Source organism: Zingiber officinale, chromosome 7A, assembly GCF_018446385.1.
Source record: "Zingiber officinale cultivar Zhangliang chromosome 7A, Zo_v1.1, whole genome shotgun sequence".
NCBI classification, from domain to species: Eukaryota; Viridiplantae; Streptophyta; class Magnoliopsida; order Zingiberales; family Zingiberaceae; genus Zingiber; species Zingiber officinale.
In genome coordinates, this window is record NC_055998.1 from 1,037,963 (window position 1) to 1,056,829 (window position 18,867).

At 38.5% G+C, this 18,867-nt stretch overlaps 2 protein-coding genes across 2 annotated transcripts; one reads left to right on the forward strand and one right to left on the reverse strand.

Moving 5' to 3' along the window:
* Nucleotides 1-2,118: 2,118 nt before the first annotated feature.
* Nucleotides 2,119-10,799, forward strand: LOC122001917 (dihydrolipoyllysine-residue acetyltransferase component 3 of pyruvate dehydrogenase complex, mitochondrial-like; the record flags this gene model as incomplete). Its single annotated transcript, XM_042556910.1, has 20 exons — nt 2,119-2,266; nt 2,364-2,446; nt 3,177-3,237; nt 4,185-4,294; nt 4,389-4,486; nt 4,568-4,608; nt 5,359-5,414; nt 5,502-5,576; nt 5,677-5,769; nt 6,718-6,957; nt 7,097-7,169; nt 8,217-8,317; nt 8,399-8,484; nt 8,572-8,647; nt 9,576-9,643; nt 9,728-9,794; nt 9,876-9,971; nt 10,045-10,147; nt 10,233-10,328; nt 10,427-10,799. Coding segments are annotated over 20 exons (1,842 nt in total), but the record flags the coding sequence as incomplete, so codon positions are not given.
* A 2,573-nt stretch (nt 10,800-13,372) lies between these two features.
* On the reverse strand, nt 13,373-18,360 carry LOC122000674 (serine/threonine-protein kinase STY13-like). The gene is made up of 6 exons (XM_042555089.1): nt 17,483-18,360; nt 16,096-16,228; nt 15,736-15,931; nt 14,901-15,025; nt 14,302-14,460; nt 13,373-13,824 (listed from the first exon to the last, which is right to left on the reverse strand). The coding sequence occupies exons 1-6, from the start codon at nt 17,716-17,718 to the stop codon at nt 13,528-13,530; spliced, it is 1,146 nt and encodes a 381-aa protein (XP_042411023.1). The 5' UTR covers nt 17,719-18,360; the 3' UTR covers nt 13,373-13,527.
* Nucleotides 18,361-18,867: the final 507 nt, after the last annotated feature.

Below are 18,867 nucleotides of genomic sequence, written 5' to 3' on the forward strand. Positions count from 1 at the left end.
TTTTATAGGGTGGAGGCCGGGCGACCTCCACCGTTGGATCCAGGTCACGGGAACCAAAGCGTGCATCGCACCGTCCATTTCGAACCGCTTCGATCCCATCAAAGCACCACGCCGTCGCCGCCGTACGATGAAGACAGTGCGCCACGTGGCAGTCAGCCATTCGAAGCATTTAATGAGCGCATGCTCTGCCTTAATGTCGAAGATTGGCGCAGATTACGAGGAGGTCCAAGTAATGTGGCTGTTGACTAACTTTAAGGTCATCCCGGTGGTAAGCCGAGCGGAGTATAATGGCACGGATGCGCCGCCCGGCTAGACTCGCAGTCCAGTCAGTCGGACTAATCGCCTCCTTCGACTAGACTTGAAGGGGAGGCAAGTGATCCGGCGGTAAGAACAGGGGACCCCCGCTCTAGGGAGTCAACGCCACGTGGAAGTCAAAGGGCCAGGTGGCCGACCGGAGATGGGTGGGTTGAACGCCCGGCCGGCTGACCGGGGTCTAACTGATGGCAAAGGGCGCCCCAGCAGGAAGCTGGGCCCCGACGCTCATGGTACAGGATCGTAGGGCCGAACGGAGGACACGCTCGGCCGAAACATGAGGAAACATACTGCTAACAGTCTCCACAAAGCACATCACCGAGAATCTTCCAAGTAGACCACTATATGCGCCCGGCCGGACGTAAGGCAGCAAGCCGGCCGGACGCCCGGAGCGCAGGCCGGCCGGCCGGACGACCGGCCAGAAGCAAAGGGGAAAACGACAAGTGACATCTTTTCCTGACAGCGGGCATGTTCCACGTTTATGCCATACTCCAAATCTTACGACAGGGGATTCCACTGTCCCATCGAAGACATACTTGGACTGTAGCAGTATGGAATCAGGTAAGCTCACTGACAGGCCCTTACTAGGGTATGGGCTAAGGACACGTGTACACCTCGGTATGTGTGCATCCGCTTCTCCCCAGCCCTATATAAAGGCCCTCATCCTTCGCCGGAGGTACGCGTTCTACAACTTTCGGAGCCACTTTCTTGTTGAGTTTTGCCTGACTTGAGCGTCGAAGGGTCGTCGTCGGGAACCCCTTCCCGGCCCGACTTCCTTGCAGGTTCGCCGGAGCGTCGTCCGACCGGCTTGAGATCCACGTCAGCGACTCGGAGAGTGTCTCGTGCCCAGCGTCCGTTGATTCAACTTTCGGACAGGATTATATATATATATATATATATATATATATATATATATATATATATATATATATATATATACACAAGATTATGCTACCCTGTGGACTATATGCTGCGGACAACGCTCGTGGCAAACTCCACGTCACGCATTTTAATTTTCTTCTCGCCACGAGTCCCTGCAATCACAGCGTTTTAATTTTCCTCCCCGACCCGACGCGGCGCCCCTCTTCCTCCCCCGACGCAGCCCAACTCGGTGCCCTAGCAACCAGAGAAGCCCTCCTCTTCCTCCTCCCTCCCTGTTCCCTCCCTGTGCCCTAGCTCGTCGCTCTCCTCTTCCTCCCGACGCCGCCTCAACCGCAGATCCTATATCCTAGATTAGATGATTTATCATTTTTAGTGTTAGTGTAAACAGAGAATTATTGTTTGGGCTGCTTTTGTAGTGTAATAAAATAATAAAATATTTAAAACAATAAATAAAATATCAGAATTTAAATTTATTAGGGATAAATATTTTGGAATTACACTGTGTTCCCTGGATTTATTGGTGAGAAGATTATCTATTTTACTGATTAATAGAATGAAATGTGGAAATATAAATTATTAAATAAATAAATAAAAGCTTCTACTGCTGATTTGTTTTCCCCAATTTGTAGATAAAATTTAAAATATTAACTGAAATCAACTTACTGAGCCGCTCGGCTAGATTGAAAATATTGAACCGGATTTCTAACACCATTCCAGTCATTTGACCAGTGTTGGTGGCTTGGTGGCGAAGCGGTATCCAACTTCCTCTTTTCTTATTTATTTTATTTTATAATTGACTTTTTCCTATTTGTTCTAAAAATTTAATTGATCAGTAAAAGGAAATATACTTTCTCTGATAAGTAATAATAGCTTTCTGCCTTGATTCATCGATCTCTTCCCAATCCCACTGCGGTACCAAAGTAAACCCTCATCGCCGACGCCGCTCGTCGATCTTCGGCAGTCAATCACTTGCGAACTGCTCGCCAGCGATCGGGCTTGGGGTTCACTCCGCACCATTGCATCCTCTCTCTCCTCCTCAACTTTGGTGTGCTTTCCCTTGACACCAACGCAGGTGAAGAATCTCGATCTCTTCTGCTGTGCACGCACCCAATTAAATTGGACGGTTTGGTGGATCTCACCTTCTTGACGTGAATAGCTTGATTTATCAGCGTCCGAGCTGCTACTACTAGGTCCGATCCGATCCGATCCAGTCATGACGATTGCTTCTCAATTGATCCGTCACTCCCGCAAGGTGCGCTTATGGAATTTAGGTTATGGATTCTGAGTTGATTGTTTATATTGCTTCGGGATATTTAATGCTTCTTGTGACTTTCTTACGTATTAAATTTTTTTTATCTCGTTGTATTTCTTATTGATCATGATTCTGATTGAAATTTTATGAATTTTAGTACACTCTGAGATGATATATCACACTACAAAATAAATAAAATGCTTTTGATTCAGACGGACTTTTAGATGATTTAGTTCTCTTTTGTGGAATATCAGTACGTGACATGTAATGAAATAGATCTATTCATATGAGTGATTTGTTTATCTGATTGTTACTTGAATATCCTTGACTTAAATTTTTGCAACACAATAAAATGGTTTTTGTTGAGTAACTCATTCCTTGAATTTATATGAAATGGATTATCTTCTAACATGCTCAATAAAAAAGTACAGCAAAATGATAACTTTATCTAATGTTTTGAATGATGACTGAAAACTGGTGTTACATGCTTAGAAGTAGAACCCACTCCTGATAACTTTTGTTGTTGCATCTTTATTCTCGGCGTTGCAAAGTTATATCCTTTCTATATCAGAATATTGCAAAATCACAATGGATCCTTTTCTATCCCTCAACAGGGACTGTCAAGATGATAATGTTTGAAACTACCGTACCATGGATATGTTTGAGTAGCTTTTGCTATATTCTTCTTTTCATGTTTGACAACTCTTAACCTTTGTATCTGATATTGCAGCTTAAGGGTGCTCAAAATATTCTACTTCAGGAACCTGCTGTTCTTGCAGGTTTCTCTAAAGGTACTAACCCTATTGATATTTGCCTTAATATGCTCTTTTAGTTTCTTCTTTTGTGTAAATATCACTTGCCTTTTCAGTTCCTGCTTCTGTAATTTTAGCAAGTTCCAGTATATTAAGCTTGAGGACTTAATCATTGTTTATTTTACCACGATCACTGTTTAGTGCTCTCTATTATTCTTCTGTTAATTATTGAATCATGTCTCTAAACTATATTCTATAAGTGTTTACATTTTTGTTTCAAAATAAAAGCATTTCCATTCAGGAGGTTGGAATTAGTTTTCTAGTCAAATAGGAAATGCCTAATGCATTGTTCATTTCTCTCTTTCTTCAGCTGCTATATTTCTTCTGCATCTTGATGTACAATAGTTTCATATTCACTTTATCTAACTACTTGTAGTTCATATGTATTTATATAACTACATGTAGTTCATATTCCAATAGCCATCTTCTATTTAAGTATTTAATTGGGTGCATCGAAAAACTTATTGTCGTATATTATTGCTTTCAGTATTTACTATTTAACACATCTTTGGCTGTGAAAATCTGTGTATATTTTCAAAATAGTTGATCATAATGCCAGTATCATAGTTATTTTATATTTACTTATCTGAATAATGTGTTTCATGCTTTCTACTCAAGATACATCATGCCAGGTCTTGTAGAAACCTTATAACAAGGAGGATGCATGGCAATGTGTGTTTTTAGTTGTAGGGTCAAAATACATATCTTACATTTTACTGTAGATGAAAGGGCAATTATACTCTGACGTGATCCTCAAGTACCTCTGAGACAAATGGTTATTTTGAGTAAGGGATTCAATACTATAGTAATTTTGTTTTACATAGAAGGCCTCAGTTATTTACATTGTCGCATCTCTTTCTTTTTCCCTAATTTCAATGTAATGAGATAAATCTTCTTCATGCCATTATTCATTATTCTTTTTTTAGATGTATCAAGGAATTATGTGGGTGCTTTCGGCAAAGAAAACTATCGAGATTCTGAATCTTATGTTCATCGGATTTGTATTAACAGCAACAATGTCAGTGACAGAAGAAAGGTAATGATCTCAAATCTTGAAAGAGCTACTGATGAGCTTTATCCTTGCAGTTGATCTTGAAAATTTGACTTAATCAAACTTATTATTTGTTCAGGCATTTTCTTCAGAATCATTAGGGACTAACTGGTACAAAAAAACACCTGCCAAGAGTTTTACTTTGTTTGGCATGAGATTCAACCATGCTTCATCCAGGTATGTGTCTATACACTAACTATAAATACTCTGTTTCTCTTTTACCATAATAAGCTGATTTAAGTATTTTATATTTCTCAGTATACTGACTACACAAAGGAGACTGTTCTCAAGTAATCCAGGTTCAAGTTCTGCTTCTATGTCACCCTTTGTCTCACTTTAAAATTTATTTTTGTCTTTGTTTATGAAACTCTTTGATCGTTTATGATGAGCTTCAAGACAATACAATGTATTGCTTATTTCTCCTATACTGGTGGCATGAAGCTGAAGAATGTAGATGATTAATGCATATCTGAACTTATCTTTGTTTTATTTGGTTGACAAATGTCCACTGCCGCATCCAGTTTGTAATGCTATGCCTTTGTTAATCACATGTGTACAGTGGTGGTAGGTTAGATACTTGCATTAGTAAACTTTTGCTTGTGTAGATGAAAGTTCTTTGTGAGAGTTGTAATTTGTATACTAATGGATCATGGTTTGAGACTGTGGTCTGTGCCTTTTATTTGAGCAAAATTGTTCTGTAGGCATGATACAGTTGTCTTAGAAACTGCTAGTTTTGGATGAGGGGCAAATAGCATTCTCTGTTAGTGTTCCAAGTTAGGTAGGTCTATTAACTTAGTTTTGGTAGTATATAAGGAAACATTTATAACACACAGAGACTAATCAATTCAACTGAAGCAAATATAAATTGAAACACTTTTCAACAAATTAATTCCAATTCCAAAGTTTGGCTGGTAGGGATTGGAATCCCTGAAATTGAGAATATGTTTTGTAATGTTGTATATGTAGTTTCCTCACATTTTTCTTGTTTTGTTTGTATATTTAAGTATTATTAATTTTACATCAGTATTTTTATCTCTTTGTTTTGTTAGATCTCCCCCCACATCAGGCCCTTGGTATGCCATCTCTTTCACCCACCATGACTGAGGTACATAACCCTTGTGCACATCAAACTTCGATTCTACTAAATATATAGCTTCTATGGCACTTGAATGTTCTGCACTGTCCCTTGTAGGGTAACATTGCAAGGTGGATAAAGAAGGAAGGTGATAAAGTAACACCTGGTGAGGTGCTCTGTGAGGTGGAAACTGTAAGTCAAATTTACATGGAAAAACACACATGTTTTACATATTGTAAAATTGCACAGCATTGACACCCATTTTCATTTGTCTATGTCCAAATTTGATTAGGACAAAGCCACTGTGGAAATGGAATGCATGGAAGAAGGATATCTTGCTAAGATAATACATGGAGATGGGTCCAAAGAGATAAAAGTTGGTGAGGTAATTATATATATATTGTTCGCGTCTTGTTACCGGATACCAAGCTTATGGTTTTACTATTAGCTCGTGAGGTTTTAATTTTTTGTTTTATTTAGCTTTGGGTTTTGATGTGGAAATTCTCTTACTGAGCCTTTCATGGTCTTGATGTTAATGTTTTTTTTTGTTGCTTCCAACACCTCTCCTATTCTTGTGAAGTGCTTTGGTTATTTGATGCATATTGTCATTGTTGTCCATAAAGAACTGAAAATTTTTCATGAAAATTATAGGCATCATAGTTCACATAATTAGTTCCTAATGTTTCATTTGTAGATATATTCAATGTGTTTATTCATTTGTTTTATATGGTTTCACATCAAGATTGTTAAACACAGAAAGAGTTATTTCTCTATTGTCTTTCTCTTACTTGCTCAACTTGCATTTTGCTGACTGAGGTTGATGCGATAGGATCAACATTATGAGGGGCCTATGAGACCTCTCCAGGTGTATACATAAGTCAGCAGTGTCATGAATCTCATAGGAATAAAAAGATTTCCATTTCACTTATAGTTAGACTATCAAACTTGTCTGTGGGTTGTCGCTATTTAATTAGTCAGTTAATTTCAACATGCAAAGTTTGAAACGATTCTTGTTTGTATTATTTCCATCTTGGTAGTCACACGGACTTTTAACTTCTCAAGGTTGGTATGGTTGGACTTCTCAAATTCTTTAAGATGGTAAAGAAGCTAAGGAATAGAATAAAATTTTCTGCATTTGTGGTTAGGTTGGAAAGGCCATCAATAAATTATATTATGTAGGCATGTTCAATCACTTTCATATTCTATTTTCAAGATACAATATCTATTGATGGTTACCATTCTATTAACTATTACAAGGGTGTGCATTTTGAATGATATAAGGTGCATGAAGAATTTATTTATTGCTATCTCATCAAGAATAATCTGTCATCAGATAATTGCTATAACTGTGGAGGAAGAGGGAGATATTGAGAAATTTAAAGATTACAATGTTTCTGAATCTGCCGGTCCTACTGAAGTTAAGACAGCATCTGAAACTTCACAATCTAAAAAGGAAGAGGAACCCCCTGCTAAGGCTGTTGAACCAAAAGCTGTAAAGACTGAAGAAGTGTCTCGTTCAGAAGACAGGATATTCTCTAGTCCCCTTGCAAGAAAGTTGGCAGAAGACAACAATGTGAGATATTTACTTTATTGAGTTATTGTTTTTTTCTTGATTTTTATCAAAATTGAATGTCATTTACTAGTGAATTCTGTGAATCCTCTTCCTGAAAGATCTCAGGTCTTTTACTTTCTTTATATTTCTCCTTTTGCAGGTGCCTCTTTCAAGTATTAAAGGTACTGGTCCTGATGGCCGGATTTTAAAGGCAGATATTGAAGATTACTTGGGTACGCATTTCTAGCCCTTTTCTTTTGTTGTCATGCCCTTTTCCTTACTAAAATTTTCTGTAGAAGCAGTATTCTTGCTGTTCATTAGTTGTTTCAAATAGGGATTATTTCTATTTGCTTAAATATTATAATAGCAAAATACTTTTATGGTAAGGGTTACATGGTCATCTAACTGGCTTTAAAGCTTAACCTAACGATCCAAACGTCAAGTCAACACAATAGCCATGAAATCTAACAACTGTCAGTGACCACTGAATGAGAGTATTTGTTTAACATCCTGATTTTTGGTGTGAACCTACAATGCGGATTTTCTTGTTGCTAGGTCTTGTGTTTGAGGTATTCTAAAACATAATATGTGAAAACAAAAACAAATTTATGGTTTAGCTTTGTTATTTGCATGCTTATAGTTTTCAAGCGCATTTATTTATGTTTCACTTATGTCAAAACATCTAGTTATTTCTGTATTAGAATTTATAGCTTGGTTAAATCTTAATTCTAGTTCTTTTTCGGTGACTTTGTAGCAACCAATATTGAGATCTTTTGTTATCTAATTTGGAACAAAAAGTGGTAGTTAACATTCATGCTACCATCAACTCAAATTTCTACAGCTATATTATTCACACCAATAGTTTGTGATCATTGAATAGTTATTCCATCTTGAGAACACATCATGGATTTTGGAATGCCTCAACTGGGATTCAGGGTGCAGGGGAATATGGGTGTTTATCTGGGTTAAGAAAATTGTGTGGAACTAGGCAATTAAGAAGCTTTGAGACAATATTCTCTCTGGGTTTTGGCCCCACGCACATCATTTTTGAAAAAAAAAAAAAAAAAAAAAGTGAAGGCCAATCATTTTATGGGCATTGGGGATTCCTCCTTTTTGCTTATTTAGGATTGAGGGAACTATGTACTTGTTTAGAACCCGAATATAATTAGTTGACTTCATTTGATGTTACTCCAGATTTTTAGTGCATTTATAGATGTTTAGTTGTGCAAAGTAATGGGGTTTAGGGAGTTTCTTATATCTTTCTGTATTATTGAATGTAGCATCTCAAACAAAGGTTGTCTCTGCACCACCAAAGGCAAAGGAATCAGGAGGCGGTCAACTATTAGATTATGTGGACATTCCAAATTCCCAGATAAGAAAAGTAAATTAATCTATCCTTTAATCCTGGCACATAATTTAGCTTATAGCTTGTTATTTTCTTTCTGATGTTCTTATTCTGCAGGTTACAGCTTCCCGCTTGCTGCTCTCTAAACAAACAATTCCTCATTATTATTTGACAGTTGACACCCGTGTTGACAAACTTGTGGAGTGAGACTCTATTTGCTGTAGCTCATTTTTGTCAAATTTGACTTGATTAAGATATTTCTCAAGTATGAACTATTTTGCCTTCTCCAGGTTGAGGAAAGAACTAAATTCTCTCCAAGAGGTTTCTGGTGGTAAAAAATTATCTATCAATGATCTTGTTATAAAGGTTTATTCTCTTTACACCTCAATAACCTCCTAAACCCTGGTTTTTCAAGATCCATATAAAAACTTTTCCAGGAATAAAAATTTTAAGTTTAAAAAAGATAAAAATCTAGTCAGGTTTTTTTGGACACCTTGATTTGTTATCCTAGTTTTTATTTGTTGTTGTTGTTTAAACATTTCAAAAATGGTACGTAAGACAAACGTGATTTTCTAGAAGGACTATCAATTTATATGGAGCACTACCATCATATAGAAAAAGTAGCTAGATAGAGATGCAAAGTTGTATTATATTCAAAAATTTAGGTTAAATATTCATCTGTTTGAATTTTCATCAATTGACTCATTATATTCAAAAAATTATGTTAAATATCATTCTTGAGTAGTTTTGAATCTCTTTCCATTCACACAATACTATAATCTGCTTGGGCTGACTAGAATCATAGTTGAGGGATCACTTTATTTTATAGTTAGGGAGATTGTAGACGTAAGGATAGGCTCGACTGATACTAATAAGGAGAGGGTATATAGATCGAAATCAAGTTAGGAAAGAGTCAATGGAAAGAGTAAATGGAAAGAGTGATCGGCTTTGGGCCAATCACAACTACGGTATGCCTACCATTTAGATATTCGACCTGTTGCTGCATGCCGTTGTAGACCTGTGGCTGTAGGGGTAGGGATAGATTCTTTCTACGTGTGTATTTTGAATCAAAGGAGTATAAATTGCTACTATGTTTACGACTATCCTCAGCCATTCACGACTGCTGCTGTCATTAAATTAGTACCAATCTGTATATTCAACAGATTTCATCCTAGTATGCAATGGTTTTGTGCTCGAGAGACTTGAACTAACACCATGGATCCCATGTTGTCTTTCAAATCTTGTTTAGAATGACAATTAAATATATGTAATCCTAAGTCACTTTAAATGGCAGGCAACTGCTCTGGCCCTTCGCAAAGTTCCTCAGTGCAACGGCTCTTGGATGAACGACTTCATACGCCAGTAAATCATTGTTTCATTTTAGCAAATTTTAAGGATACTTTGTTTCAAACTGGTTATATTCCTCCTGGTTTGTTCTTAACCCAGGTACAACAATATTAACATCAATGTTGCTGTTCAAACAGATAATGGGTTATTTGTTCCAGTCATCAAGGTGTTTGTTGGCAAGAACTTTGATCTCAGCTCTTCATGATATCATCATGTAGCACTAATTTTTTGTGAGCAAATTATGCAGGATGCGGACAAGAAGGGCCTTGCTACAATTGCAGAGGAAGTGAAAATTTTAGCTCAGAAGGCCAAAGAAAACAACTTGAAACCAGAAGATTATGAGGTGCACAGAATTACAACCGTCATTCTTCTAAATGCAGTATTCTGCCCAATAACTCGGTAAGTTGATTTTGCAGGGAGGTACATTCACAGTCTCAAATCTTGGAGGCCCCTTTGGTATCAAACAGTTCTGTGCCATCATAAATCCTCCTCAATCTGCCATTCTGGCTGTTGGATCTGGTATGGATGGATTGTTTTTAAGTAATGACATATATCTGAAATCCAATAATGATTTTGCTGATTCTCAAAATCATTGATGGAACAGCTGAGAGACGAGTGCTTCCTGGTGGCGGTCCAGATCAATTTGAATTTGGCACCTTCTTGTCAGTAACATTGAGCTGCGATCACCGAGTGATTGATGGTATGTGCCAGCTGCTCATCCATTTCGTTTAACATGAACATGTTTTTCATTTCTGAACTCAACTGTAAATTCTCACTATTAAAATTTTACTGTGTTAGGCGCAATTGGGGCGGAGTGGTTGAGAGCTTTCAGAAGCTACATAGAGAATCCACAATCCATGTTGCTGTGAAGCAATTCTGCACCCAATGTTCCTTTTTGTAGGATTGGCCAAATAAGTCTCCAGACACTCTCCAGTTCTTTGTTTATTCTCTTCTTTCCTAAATGGTTGGTACATTATCATTATGGCCTCTGGTGAGGACCTGAGCCAACACGAGCTAACAAGATATTTTTCTTGAGGAATTTTTTACTGAAAAATTACCGACACGAAGGAGTGTCGAAGCCAAACGGAGTGGCCAACTGTTAACTTGCTTATTGAGTGCTCAATCTCTGGGTTAATTTTTATACATCAATAATTCTCCTATTTTTGTCTTATTTTCTTGTGTCTCTGACCGTTTGTTGTGAGTTTTATTAGCTTTTTATCACGCAGGCCATATCTTCCACTGGTAATTTTAGGTTTGTAACATCTTCGAATTAATCTTCGAAATTTTGTTATTTTTGTCTGTGTGTTGATTGTTTTTAAATATTAATTTAGTTTAGTTTTTAGATTAAATTGGCTTGATTTTGCTGAGGTTGATATTAAATTTGGCTCAGTTTTGAAGAAACTCGGAATCATCATAGAATATATGCCAGATCACAGATACGCTTTCAGTCAGAAGCATCATATATGTGGCATCAAGACGGTGATTGAAGAGGCAAGTGGCAAGCAAAACGAGTTATATGAGTTGTAAAGATTTACGCCCTCCAGCCTCACAATTTGATCCCGAGATTTCATGTGACAATCAACCTGTCACTTGTCACCTCAGCTAAACCCGCGGGGCTCAGAAGTGTCATATCTGTGAAAGCACTCATGGTATCCTCAGTTGTTTCAAAACAACACATCACAATCCAACAATCAAAAACCCAAGCAGAGTCAGGCACCCAATACTAATGATAATAACTATATACAATAGTTATCTTCAGCTTGTCACGATTATTCACAACCAAAAGAAACTCGGAAGAAAACATAATGATACCACCTTTAGCTAATTTAGCAATAAGAATACATGCCCTTCCAGACTGACTAAAATCATGTAGCTATCTAATAACTTTCCTAATATCAATATCAAAGATACAACCAACAGGGCTAGACAAAACAGGTTGATTGAGCAAGCATGAGCAATCCACAACTCAAAATGTTCTAGACGCTATTAAACCCTGCATCAGCCTGAACAGGATAGAGCACAGCTTATCTATGTAGCTAGGATTATGAACACTAACTATTAAATAAGTTTGTGATATTATACAAAGCTCTGTTATCCAGCCATGTTGTCAAGGAAGTCGAGCTGCCGGCATACTCCAGGATCTAATTTTGTTGATTCTGCTGGTTCTCTCTTCGGGGCAGGCGGGCATGTTTCCGCAATTCCTGTGAGTAAACATAATGACAGTGGTGTATTAGCATATTTAGAATGTTCCTGTTGATCTTGATCCAACAACTTGCGTGCAGGTATCTCCTGCAACTGTCTTGAAACAATTAGTTCAAAGAATGATTGACAAAGTAACTCCGAAAGCTGGTCTTCTTCAGGAGCATGGCATTCTATTTGAGTGTAATCGCCACAATCATAAAGCTTCAGCTTCCTCAAATGAGGAATTTGCATACTCTTCAGAGTTCTCTTCACGGGAGCAACGACTAGTTCTTCCGGCGCAGGAGCAAATGGATCAAATATGCTTTTTAACGGGGTTCGGGCAAGGGAAATGGCCTCGCGTTCCTCGGATTGATCAGAACATGAAAGATCCATACTGTCCCTTTCAGAAGAAGGGGTTGCAGGACAAACTTCCATTCCATCAATGAATTCAGCGACTGCACCATCACAACCTTGGGTGCAGTAATCATCGCAAACTTCCCGCCCAGTGTTGGCCACTTCCCCCACCTTAATTAAAGACCCCATCTCGATAATCTCCATTTCATCTGATTGAGAAGCTCCAATTTTCTCAAAGGAGCGAGCTTTGAGAGCTTCAGAATCCATTAGCATAACGTGAACAGGGAGGAATGCGCTTCTGCTCCCTACTTCCGGGCCAGCCCTAAGGCAGTTTTCAACACCAAGGCAACAACGGAGATCGCTTCAACACCGGTCATCAGCCATACAATCTCTTGCTAACAACAAAGTCCTTCACCTCCAGAACACCAGGAGAAAGAACCGCCCTGGCCGGAACGGCAAAAGGAGAAATCCCGATAAAACCAAAAAGTTGCAAATTTGATCGAAGAAGGAAAAACAAAAGGAACATTTTTGAAGAACAGCGACGAGATCGAAAACGAACCCTAACCTTTGACATCCTCAACGCCTCCCGAGAACTCCTCGAAACAGTACAAGATAAAAAAGAAGAGAGTAAGCACACCACACCGATCGAAGCGGGGAAGAGTCGGCGATGGGCGCAAGGCGGCTAGAGATCGCCGGCGGAGACGCAGGGAGATCGGGTCAGGCGCTTCGCGGGAGAGCGAGGAGGGAAGGAGAAAGTCGCGACGGAATTGGAAGCGGACAAAATTAAATAGCGAAAAGCAAGGAAACGTGTGAACTGTGAAGGCAAACCCGAAAACTGTACGTTTACTTGGGAAGGAAATTATTATTGAAATTGCTCAAAACCTGTCCAATAGAATTTAGAAAGTTTTTATTAAAAAACAAGAGAGAAAAATAAGAATATTTTTTTATTTACTATCCACGTAATCTCAATTTATTCCTTAAATTAAATTACTAAATAATAATCTTGAGCTGCAATAGTTATAGACCATATGAGATCAATCTTGGTGGCCTACCAAAAACTTTTGTAAAACCTTGATAAGTATAACTCCCGGTCAGTAAAGTAGATTTACGATGTCAAAAGATGAATACGCTCGTCCTAACATTCTCGTCAATCCACCGAGGATCAACACGGAAAAGTAAAGTAGATTCACTATTATTAGAACAGAGGTGTGAGTTAGAATATCAGATTAGCTATAAATATTGGACTTGACTAGTTTTTCTTACATTTGCCAAAAAGAGCATGATTTCTGCTGTAATACATGTTGTCTATAATTCATCAGTCCTTTTGCTGGACTTCTAGAAAACCACTAATCTCTATTGATTGCTTATGCACTTCTGCTGCTTTCCTTCTTTGCAGCAAAGAGCTTACGGAGAGCAGATAACTTGCCGCCTCTGCGTGCAGACGTCGCCGTGATGGCGCCCCTTGTGCTCATCGCTGATGGAAAACTGGTCTCCGGTTCTGGTTCTGATGACGGCGGTGGTGGGAGAGTGTAAAGGAAGGCGTTCAGCATCCTAATAATCTGGCTGAAGCTGGGCCGCGTGTTGGGATCCTCCACCCAGCAGGATTGCACTATGAACACCAGCTCTGGCGGAGCATCGTCCGGTAGTGGCGGTCGCATTTGCTGCATCGGATCAAAGAGGCAATAAGCTGTGTGACGATAATTTTTGAGGTATTCAGTGAGAAAATTTTCTCTTGTTACTATGATCATGATCTACAAGTTTAGTCAATTCCAGTTACCAGACACTGGAAATGTTTCAATGTTGTAGAGAATTGTGCTTGTATTATCGACTACCGAGTAGCTTTTACTACAAAACGATGGTAATTAACAAACCAAAACTAAAAGTGAAAACATTATCTCCATCCTTGGCAAATCGATAATCGCCTAGAAAGTGTCAGATTGATGCATGTTCAATTGAGATGGTATTTCACTAGTTCATCAATAGCTCAAAGTTTAATTCTACAAGGACTAATTTAGCTAACTATTCTTTCACTTTGATAAAGCAAAATACTATATCATGAAAAAACTGATTAGGAAGCAAGAAGGCTAAACAAATGGACAGTAAGATTACAATGAATTCAAATGTTGAAAGAAGCTAACCTTAAAAGCTGCAGCATATGCAGCCTGCAAGTTAGACATGCCTTCAAAAGGCATTCGGTTGGTCAACAACTCCCATAAGACAATGCCAAAGCTGTACACATCAACCTTGTTGGTGTAGTGCTTCTTCTCACCGCGACGCAAAGTCACAGTACTATATAACTGCATTACACAAGTGAGCTGGTTTAAAGAAATGACTAGAAGACTGCAGGGATGAGGTCTCAGGATAAAGCAATTGAAAAAGAAAACACCAAAGTAAATAGAGTTGCAGGGTCAACAATGAGCATAGAGAAGAACAAACTTTAAAATGTTTTGTCTTGCTACTGGGCCTACCATTAGATGAACATAATCCCTTCCCATTCTAGTTTTTTTCCCCCTATATGTTCCCTCCATTCTGTCTCATGATGAAACATGTAGAATTGTGGGTGATTACGTTTAATACAGACAAACGCCCTAACCTAAAATAAAGTAAAAAAGATTTTGCATAAAAGTGAAACATGAATGGATGGTAGATTCTAGATTATACAAAGCAAGGCTCTACTGTATAATAGAATACCATTTAATGTTTCAGTATAACTACTAACTGAATCGAGATGTATCACCTCAGGAGCCATCCATCTATAAGTCCCAGTTTCAGCTGTCATCATCTCAGTAACTGTTTCTTCTCTTGCAAGTCCAAAATCAATAAGCTTCACATTCTTCTGATTTGCAGTAAGCAACAGATTATCTGCACGTTATCTTCAACTATTATGACATTATTTAAATAATTATAAAGGAACAAAATCAATGAGAGGCACGCTATATTATCCAACTTAAACATTTCAAAACACAACAGCAAAATACTTGCACATACAATTCTGAAAAATGGCATAGCTTTTGATCCTGTATCCCTACAAATAGTCTGCAATTAATCGCCTCATGTTTACCATATGATTTGAACTAACAGAGAGTTGGTTCATGGTTCGGATTAAATCATTCTTGTTTTTCTAAACAAACATGTATCTCAAGCAGCAGAGAGAAAGCACAGCCAATGTAGTTTACTACTATGGTCACCAACATCATTTACTTTCGAGCGGAGATACGATGCCATGCAGATTTATGAGCCACTATGCTAGTATTTTAGATAGGAATAGCTCAAGCAACAGCAATATAATATATAAAACTCTGCATTGATATATCAGATAAGGTGTATGTATATACACATAAATGGTTTGATTGAATTATAGGACTGCTGATAGATATCCAAAAGGAACAAGAAAAAAAAAAGTAAATAAGTTGTTTTCTCTCAAAGACGTCTCAATACAAATCTCGAAGACTAATAATTTTGTTACAGTTATTTGTTTTATGGTTGTAGATAAATTGTGCAAGTTGCAACCAAGATCTTGAATGATGCAGATCCTAATGCAAAATTTTAAAAGAAAAAAGGCAAATACGAACCAGGTTTCAAGTCTCTGTGTATAATTCCATTAGCATGTAAGCAGTCCATCGCACGAGCAATATCAAGTGCAAAGCTTATTGCTGTATGAGTATCTAGTTGTTTGGGGCGCATGCTGCTCAAATATTTCTTCAATGACATTCCCGGAAGAAGCTCTGTGGCAATCACCATAAAGGGATCCTTGCAGGCACCAACAAACTTGACGAAAGAAAGAATACTTGTCATAATGTTGAAAAACAAATTAGAAAGCTAGAATCTAAACTTGAGTGTTAAGGTAACTTTCACATTCAATAAAACACTCTCTGAAAGTTGAAACTATACGGGACATAACATGAACAACTAAACACAATCAGAAAACAAACCTTTACAAGATTATCATGCTGAACCCTCGACATCATATTTATTTCTCGAATAAAGCGAGCCTGAAGAGTCACCTTCTCCTCAGGAATGCTACCACTATTGAGAACCTTGATAGCAACAATTTGATCGTGGTACCTGATTAAGAATCAATACAACAAATCAGTACAAATGCAACCATAATGCATATAAAAGAGCTTTTGAACGGAATAAGGTACAATAATACTGATGGCCGATAGGCATCTGTCCTCTGAACTGTACGTCAATTGTAAGTATATGTGTCCACTTATCAGTGCAGGGATCATACCATTTTACTTGGCACAGAAACCCATTTTAAAAAAATAGACTTGGATGGTAAACTTACACAATGAATATTATGTTAGTTAGAAAGTCTATTTTTTAAGTTCTACTTATGAACAACAAAGAAAGAAGTTCAGTTGAAACAGGCCCAAGATCCTTAAATGAATAACTATTGGAAAGATGCTGAAGAAAAATTCATACTAAATCAAATAATTTCCAATTTATGAGTTATCTTTGCAAATATGACTACTGCATCATATCTTGTCCGTCTGGCAATCCAGTCATTCTGATGTACCAACCAGTGGTGAACTTTTCCTCCACCGTTCTAGGTTTGCATTCACATAATGTTTTGCATTCATCCTATGATCATAGGATGAAAAGCCTCAACCAATACCACTAAGCTACATTTGACCAACAAAAAAATAACGGAAAAATAAAATGGTGTTGTAGTAAATTGTGAAACACTTTCTCCTTCATATTCTGATTCAGAGAGTGTTAGCTAGTTTTCACTCTTTGTTTAATCTACGGAAATTTAAGAGGAAATAAAAACATGCAGTGAGAAAAAAACATATTTGATACAAAAATCTAACTAGTGAAAAGATATGGATGGAGAATTTTGTGTTCCTATTAGAACTTCTTTTTGAATAAATTAAAATCAACCTCACTTTTTAAAATAGTACTATATAAGGAAGACGCCAATCTAATGTCTCAAAATGATAGGGATGGAGAGTGCCTATCACATCTTTACATTATAAAAAAATTAAAAAAGAGCCTTACTTTCAATAAGTATTAAATAAGGGGGAAAACATATATTATACCTATTTTCTAGGCTGCTGAAAAAAAGTTCAATGAAACAGTAGCTTTACTACTTAATCAGTATAGATGAATGCACAAACTTTCAGAACCATATACTTATGTTTCCAGACAACAGTCATAGAGAAAAAAATACACACACCATTCAAACTTCAAAAGCTAATTCTGGCATGGTTCAACTGGCAAATAAATATCCAGAAAAAAGGTTCGACCTATTCTACCAGCAAAAGGAATAAAACAAGGTAATAAAAAATGATCCAATTAGTTTCTTGAACTTACTTCCCCTCATAGACTTTTCCATGCGCTCCCTCTCCAATCTTGGCTCCGATATAAAGTAATTTTGGATCAATCAATAGCTTCTCATCGATATCAAGCTGTGAAGACGGATAAGTACCATTTTTCCCAAAAGCGTGCCGGCCCAGAGTAAGAGAGTCATCCGCCACTCTGTTCCCACATGGGCGCCGGAACTCCTCTTCATCAATTTTACCGTCTCTACAATTATCGATGCAGCTCATCTTTCAGGGAGGAAAAGCAGAAATTCCTCGAAGGCCCAAAGTTCAAAGAACTCCCACTGCTCGCTGAACCAAAGCGTTTGCTTGACAAGGTATTAAGACAAAACTGGAGATGGGGAATCCCCTATTTCCCTCTCCTTAACAGGGATCTTCAGTTCTCCGCTGTGATATCTTTTCCCTTCAAAAAGGCATCCTCTTAGTGCAGAACCAACCGATTGTTTTCTTCGCCGGCCAAAAATCTCAATCTCCCCTTACAAATCAATACACAATCCTAACTTTCCTCACCTAACGAGCTTTCTTGATACTGAAACCTCGTATCAGTTAATCCAGGAGCACAGACCCAAAGCAAATGAAGAGAAAAAACAACCACACCAGCAGAGCAAAACACGAACTGGAATCTGATGCCGGCCTTGGCACCCAGAAGCCGAGATAAATCGGAGGAAAAAACTTACAGGCAACCACCGCGAGGTCAAGCCACTCCAGCAGGGCTAAGGAAGTCCATCCGCGACGACCACCGCATCTACAAAACAAAACACCAAAGAGCCTTCGACCAAAGCCTCAGAGATGCACCTTTTCTCCGCTTGAACGCAGGGGAGAAGATCTATGGCGCGACCATGGACCATCTCGGACAGCGGCGGCGGCTCTCCTTTTTATAAGCCGAAGAGCCGTGGAAATCGCAGCGCCAATACGACGACGTTTCCCGTTTCCCGTTTCCCGTTTCCCGTTTCCCGTTTCCCGTTTCCCGTTTCCCGTTTCCCGTTTCCCGTTTCCCGTTTCCCGTTTCCCGACGTGAGGATGAGAGAGACGATAGAGATTCCTTTTTATCCGGTCTAATTCAGCTCCAATTACGGATTGGTTCAAACCGACGGACCGGATGAACCCGGCTCGATTTCAGCATTTTCTCGAACTCCGTCGACAGGCCTTCAATTGTTTTTTAAGACGGGACAACGCAACAGTCAACGTGACGCCGACCCGGTCCAACCCGTCCGGGCGCAGTGATTGGCTCCCCAACGACTGGGCAACGCGGAGCGACCGGCTCCGTTTGGATTTTTTTAATGAATCGATAAACGGCACTCGATCTAGTGGAGCGGAGGCGGGCCCCACCCGGTCGAAATCGACTTAAAACTGAATTTGATAATCTAGGTGGGCGAA